At 63.6% G+C, this 6704-nt stretch overlaps 1 protein-coding gene across 1 annotated transcript; it reads left to right on the top strand.

Moving 5' to 3' along the window:
* The first annotated feature begins 1026 nt into the window (after positions 1-1026).
* Positions 1027-6668, top strand: VSIG10L2 (V-set and immunoglobulin domain containing 10 like 2). Its single transcript, XM_075116042.1, has 12 exons — positions 1027-1105; positions 1219-1578; positions 2599-2883; positions 3822-4097; positions 4258-4536; positions 4783-5043; positions 5130-5426; positions 5513-5815; positions 6059-6181; positions 6272-6296; positions 6377-6495; positions 6592-6668. The coding sequence occupies exons 1-12, from the start codon at positions 1027-1029 to the stop codon at positions 6666-6668; spliced, it is 2484 nt and encodes an 827-aa protein (XP_074972143.1).
* The last annotated feature ends 36 nt before the right edge of the window (positions 6669-6704 follow it).

Below are 6704 nucleotides of genomic sequence, written 5' to 3'. Positions count from 1 at the left end.
ATTTATCACTTATTTTACTCGCGGAAGGATTTTTATTGGGTCAAAGTCTTGACAACGGCGGCGTGCCCGACCTGCCACCGCTCCCCTCCCTCTGGCTTTGGGAAGATATTAAAAAATGTGACCTCTGCGGGCAGAAAAACGCCACCGAAGGCATCCAGCAGCGGGGAGGAATCTTTACAGTGGGGAATCTTTTAAAATATTTAAAGCCAAGAATTTTTTTGTATTTTATTTTCTCTCCCCCTTGTGTTATCAGCCCCCCTTGGGCCAGGCTGTCAATGTCCTCCCTAGGAAGGCTCAGGCCCACAAAAAAACCCAACAAAACCAAAAAAAACCTAAAAACAATAATTTGTGGGGTATTGCACAAAAATTGGGATAATTTTGGCCCCGTTTTGAGGGGAATTTGAGCTGCCGGGCTGCATCCTGCCGCCTCCTGAGCTCGGTTTGCTCCGGCTGAGGCCCTTTCTGGGTGGATCCTGACTTTGGGGAGGGGCTGCCACAGGCTCCTGCATCCCCCCACTGCCATCCGCACCCCAAAACCCTCCCGCTGGGGTGCTCCACCCCCCCCGTCCCTCCGGCATTGCATTACAGCGCCGCCGCCGCCCCCCATGAATGTTTGATGGGGCGGGAGATGAAATATCAAACCCCACTGGCTGCCAAGCGCCAGCGTCCCCCAGCTTTTTTGATCGAGGTGGGGGGTGGCAGCGTATTTTCCCCTCCTTCAGCCAAAAAAAATATAGGGGGGAGGGTTAATGCACAGGAATTAATTTCCCCCAGGGAAGGGGGTGGGAAGGAGGCGATGCTGCCACTCCTGCAACGAGCATGCCTGTCCTCAGCCCTGAGATTGCAGGGGCCGAGGCGGGCAGTGGTGGCAGGTTCCCCCCTCCTTTCCATCCTATAATATAAGCTTTAAATAATTAACAGTTAATCAGGGCTGGGCCTAATTACCCAAGGGGAAACTGGAGAGGAGGCCGGGGCGGAGAGCGCGGCCCTGCTTGGGCAGCCCGCTGCGGTGCCGGACATGGCGCCATGGAGCACGGCCAGGCACCGGCACCACCGCCGTGGAGGGGGCCCTGGATCCTCTGCCTGCTGCCAGCACTGGCGGGGGGTGAGCAGAGACCTGATTCCCCCCCAAATCTTCCCCCGGGGGTGGAGGGTGAGAGCGTGGGGAGGGGGTGCCGCGGTGCAGAGACCTGACTGACTCGCCGCGCCTCTGGCCAGGTCAGCTGCTGGCGGCCGGTGAGGCAGCTTATGAGGAGCGGGCGGTGACGGGGGTCCGGGGCCGAGTGGTGGAGCTGAGCTGCGGGTCAGCGGCGGTATCGGCCCCACCGGCGGTGGTTTTCTGGAGCTTCGCGACGCCGGGGGGCTCAGGGCCGCCGCAGGTCGTGGCGGTGGGCTCGGGCCGGGAGGCGATGGTGGCCGCCAGCGCAGGGACGCTGGGTCGGGTGACCCTCCGCAACGGGACGCTGGAGCTGCGGGAGCTGCGGGCGGCCGCCCAGGGCCGCTTCCTCTGCCAAGGGCTCTTCCCAGAGCAGGGCCGGCTCCGCGTTGGCTACGCCGCCGTCCTCCTGCGCGTCCTGGGTAAGCCGCTGGGCCGTGGCCGCCCCGGGGGGCCCCTCTAGCCACAGAAGTATCCCCTTGCCCAGTAGCCCATAGAGCCTTCCAATGGCCAATGTAGAGTGCTACTGGCCAATGAAGCAACCCACCGGCCGACAAAGGCCCCACTAGTCAGTAAAGCACGCCGCTAGCCAGTCTAGAGCCCCACTAGCCAAGGGAGTGGGGCAGTAACCACCAAAGGGCCCCACCAGTCCATGAAGCATGCTACTAGCCAACATAGTGCCCCACTAGCCAACGTCAAGGCCTGCTAGCCAACATACTGGCCCACTAGCCAGCAAAGCATCCCGCTAGTCAGAAAAGCACCCTACTAGCCAATGTAGCACTCACCAGCCAACACAGCACCCCACTAGCCAGTGTAGTGACCCGCTAGACAACATTGCACCCCACTAGTCGCATGGCACACTGCTAGCCAATATAGCAACCCGCTAGCCAATACAGTGCTGTACTGGCCAACACAGAATCCCCACTAGCCAATATTGCACCCCCACGAGCCAAGGTAGTGCTGCACTAGCCAATATAGCACCCCACTAGCCAGCATAGCACCCTGCTAGCCAATGTAGCACTCACCAGCCAACAAAGTGCCCCACTAGCAACATAGCACCTCACTAGCCAGCATGACACGCCACTAGCCAATGTAGCACCCCACTAGCCAGCATAGCACCCCACTAGCCAATATAGCACCCTAATAGCCAAAGTAGCTCACCACCAGCCAACATAGCACTCACCAGCCCCGTTAGCCAAAGTAGAGCCCCACCAGCCAACATAGCCCATGACTGCCTTCATTAGCCTGTACGTGGCTGCTCCATGGGTCCCTGTGCCAGGACGTCTGCCTCACTAGCCCGCAGACATTGTCACTAGCCATCCCACTAGCCACAACAGCACCTCACTAGCCAATATATCGTCTGGGCTGGAAAGATCATCCCCAGGTAGGGCAGGAGGGATCTGGGGCAGCTTCGGGGGCCGCTCATGGCTCGGTGCCCCCAGTGCCTGTCTCCAAGCCCTTCGTGCGGCCGACAGCAGCGGCGGCCGCAGAGGGAGCGGCGGTGGCCCTGATGTGCACCGTGCGGGAGGGGACGGAGCCGCTGAGCTTCTCCTGGCAGCACCGGGAACCCCAGGGGGGTCCCTCCGCGTCCCCCACGGGGCCGGGGTGCGCCGGGGCTGAGCTGCACCTGACGCCCGCCAACCGCAGCCACGCTGGCTGGTACACCTGCACCGTGCGCAACGAGGTCAACAACCGCACCAGTGAGCCCGTCTACCTGGACATCGTCTGTGAGTGTCCCGGGGCTCGGACCCACCTCCCTGGGGTGGGGGGGCTGTCCCAAGGTGGGGGGCTCAGGCACCAGCTGTGGGGGCACCCTGAAGGTGCCACCATGGTGTAGCCATGGCTACCATGATATGGCCGTAGCCACCATATACCCTGCCACCATGGTGTCTCCATGACCACTGTGAATGGCCATGACCACTATGTACACTGCCACCGTGATGCCTCCACGGCCACCATAGTACCTCCATGGCCACCATGTAGCCTTCATTACCACCATGATACAGCCAAGGGCACCAAGCACCCTGCCACCATGGTATGTCTATGGCTACCATGTATCCTGCCACCATGATGCTTCCACGGCCACCACAATATGGCCATGACCACCATGTACCCTGCCAGATTGGTGCCTCCATGGCCACCATGATACAGACATGGCCAACAAGCATGTTGCCTCCATGGCCACCATGCACCCTGCCACTGTGGTGCCTCCATGGCTACCATGGCATGTCCATGGCCACAATGCACCATGCCACCATGATGACTCCATGGCCACCATGATACAGCCATAGCCACCGTGCACCATGCCACCACGATAAGACCATGGCCAACAAGCATGTTGCCTCCATGGCCAGCACAGCATGTCCGTAACCACCATGTACCCTATCACCGTGATGCCTCCATGGCCACCATATGTCTATGGACAACAAGCACGCTGCCACCACGATGCCTCTGTGGCCACCATGTACCCTACCACTGTGGTGCCTCCCTGGCCACCCTGACATGTCACGGCCACCATGCACCACGCGACATTCACAGCCACCACAGTGCACCCTTTCTAAGGAGGCTTCACAGCCCAGTTCCCGCCAGTGGGAGGATGCCCCAGGGGGGCTGCATCCCCTCTGTGGGGACATCCCGGTGGCTAAGGGTCCCCATGTTGCCGCAGATGGCCCCGATGAACCAGCCATCAGCGTGGAGCCCTTCTCCCCCGAACAGGGGGGCTTCTCGGCTGGTGAGCGGGAGGAGGTGGTGCTGAGCTGCCTGGCTCCCTCCAACCCCCCCAGCCGCTACGTGTGGCTCCACAACGGCTCCCAGGTCCACACCGGCCAGACCTATGTCATCGTTGCCATCACTCGCACCCAGGCGGGCACCTACACCTGTCTGGCTGAAAACACCCACCTCCAGACCCGCACCCAGGCCACCATCATCCTCACCGTCTACTGTAAGTAACCCCCGGGGCGGGGGGCGGCCTGGTGGGTCCCCCCCCTGGGGTGAGATGGACCAATGCAGCTCCCCGGTGAGGATGTGGGTGCAAGGGGAAATTTGGGGGTGTGGGGTATGGATCTCCCGCTCCATACCCCAGTGCTGACGGTCTTCTGCAGATCCACCAGCCGGGAGCCCCAGCTGCTCTGCCGTGGCCACTGGCAACCTGTGGGACGTGACCCTGCGGTGCCGCTGGCTGGGGGGCTTCCCCCCGGCACGGTTGCGCTGGGTGGGCCCTGGGCCCCCGGAGGAGGAGGAGGAAGAGGGGGTGACAGGGACGAGCTTTTCTGTGGCCACCAGCATCCAGCCAGGGGTGGCCACCAGGAACGGCAGCTCCTTCTCCTGCCTGGCCTCCCACCCGGCGCTGCCGCAGGGGGCTGCGTGCGGGACCACCCTGTGTGAGTGCCGACAGGTCTGTCCCCCGACCCCCAAAATCCCTCCCTGACCCCTCCTTGGCACAGCAGTGACCCCCACGCCATGGGATGGGCAGCCCAAGGACATCCAGCAACCCTAGGTCGCTCCAAAATGGGGTCCCCACAGCACAGCTGGGGGGGGGGGGGGTGTCCCCTTTTTTTGGGGTGGTGGTGGAATATGCTTCAGCACAGCGTCACGGCACCCCACCCTGACGCCTCTGTGTCCCGCAGGGGTCCCAGCTGGCGGCCCCTCCTGCGCAGCAGCAGCCACCAAGGGTGACGAATACGTGATGCTGCGGTGCCGGTGGGAGGGGGGCACGCCGCTAGTCACCCTGCGCTGGCACAACAGTGAGGGCCGGGCCTTGGGGGACCCCTCGCCCTCCGCCACCGTCCTGGTGCTGAGCGCCAACAACGGCTTGCGGGGCCAAGATTTCATCTGCATGGCCACCCACCCGCTACAGGCCACCAGTGCCGAGTGCCGCCTTCGGCTGGGTAAGCCGGATCGGTCCCCAGGTGCCCGCAACCGCAGCGGGGTTACACGTCCCTGCCGTCTGCGTCCCCCGCTTCTTGCCGCGCAGAGGTGCCCGGACTGGAGGTGGCGAGGAGCGAGGTGGCGGTGCTAGAAGGTGGCGAGGCACGGTTGGCGTGCCGGCAGCACGGCGGCAGCGCTGATCTCGGTGCCACGGCGGTTTGGTACGATCCCAAGGAGCAGGAGGTGACATCAGGGCTGGCCAAGTACCAGTTGGAGCGGGGAGAAGCGTGGGTCAACCTGACCATCCACGATGCCGAGTGGCCGGGGGATGGTGGCATCTACCACTGCACCGTGGCCAACGCCGTGGGCACCGCCAGTCTCCCCGTCCGCCTCCGCATAGACCGTGAGTCCCAGGAAAAGCGGGGGGGGTCGCCGGGGGGGCTCAGCGGGGTGTCAGCCCCCCTCTGCCTCGGCACTGTCCTGCCGCAGGGTACCCCGCCCCCCCAAACGTCACCATCAGCAAGCTGCGGTACACACGGGCGCGCACCGAGGTCCGGCTGGAGTGGCGGACGCAAGGCGCCGGCAACCTCACGGGCTTTGTGGTACAGCGGCGCCAAGCCAAGAAACTCCCCCGGCGGGCGCCCAGCCCCTGGGAAACAGCCGCCGGTGACATCGAGCCCCATTCCCGTGACCGGCGCCTTGGGGGGCTGGACCCGGCCGTGGTCTATGCTTTCCGTGTCCTGGCTGTCAACCACCGGACGGCCGGGCACCCCTCCGAGGTGCAGACACCAGGTGAAGTGCGGGGGGGGATCCACTGCTCCGTGGGGGCAGAGCAGGTTTGAGTGGAGAAGGGCGATGTTTGCATCCAGGAGGAGCTTAGTGTGAGCAGTAGGTTCCAAAGTGAACAGGCACAGACTCCCACCTCTGGGCTCTGCCAGGCATTGGTGAGGGGTGCCTGCCACGCTCCCTCCTCTCCCTTGTTACCCTAATTACCCTTGGCACGGGGAGAGGCTGACAGCAGCCCCTCTCTTCCAGCCGAGCCTCCCTTCGAGGCCTACCCGGCGGTGATGGGAGCGGCGGTGGCGGGGATGCTGGTGGCCACCACGGCATCGCTCCTGGCCCTGCGCTGTATCGCCCACCGGCGGGACGCCCTCCCACGTGAGCGCTGGGGTGGGGGGAAGCGCGGCAGGGGCAACAGCAACATGCCAGACACCCACACCTCACATCTGTCTGTCTGTCCATCCCCAGGCCTGCATGACCTGCTCTTCCGTATGTGAGTGTCTGAAGTCCCTCACCCCATGGCTCCCACACCCCAGTGCCGGAGAGACCCCCCCATTATTTCCCCACCTCCAGGGCTGGGCCCAGGGCCCAGGAGCCCATCAGCACACTGGAGGATGCCGGAACAGCCACGAGCAGGAAGGATGGAGCAGCACCAGCACCTGGAGACGCGGCTGCTGCCGGCACAGCAGCAGGTGACAGCACCCGTGGGGCAAGCTGAGGGCTGAGCCCCCTGCCCCAGTCACCCAGCACCCACCCGGTGTCACCAGGGGCTCTCCCACCCCTTGCAGAGCCACCCTTGGCACCGCTGGACACCACCGAAGACCCACCGGTTAACGTCACCATCACGGTGACAGCAACACCCTGAGCCCTCCAGCTTTTTCCTCCTTATTTCCCTTTCCTC

Source organism: Phalacrocorax aristotelis, chromosome 22, assembly GCF_949628215.1.
Source record: "Phalacrocorax aristotelis chromosome 22, bGulAri2.1, whole genome shotgun sequence".
NCBI lineage: Eukaryota > Metazoa > Chordata > Aves > Suliformes > Phalacrocoracidae > Phalacrocorax > Phalacrocorax aristotelis.
This window is presented reverse-complemented; position numbering and strand designations above follow the sequence as displayed.

What these genes read in the sequence shown, in the direction of transcription:
- VSIG10L2 (XM_075116042.1), top strand. Translation starts at nt 1,027, where the DNA reads ATGGAGCACGGCCAGGCACCGGCACCACCGCCGTGGAGGGGGCCCTGG. An exon ending in TGCGTGCGGGACCACCCTGT is followed by an intron (nt 4,537 to 4,782) that starts GTGAGTGCCGAC and finishes TGTGTCCCGCAG; the next exon opens with GGGTCCCAGCTGGCGGCCCC. An exon ending in TGCTGCCGGCACAGCAGCAG is followed by an intron (nt 6,496 to 6,591) that starts GTGACAGCACCC and finishes CACCCCTTGCAG; the next exon opens with AGCCACCCTTGGCACCGCTG.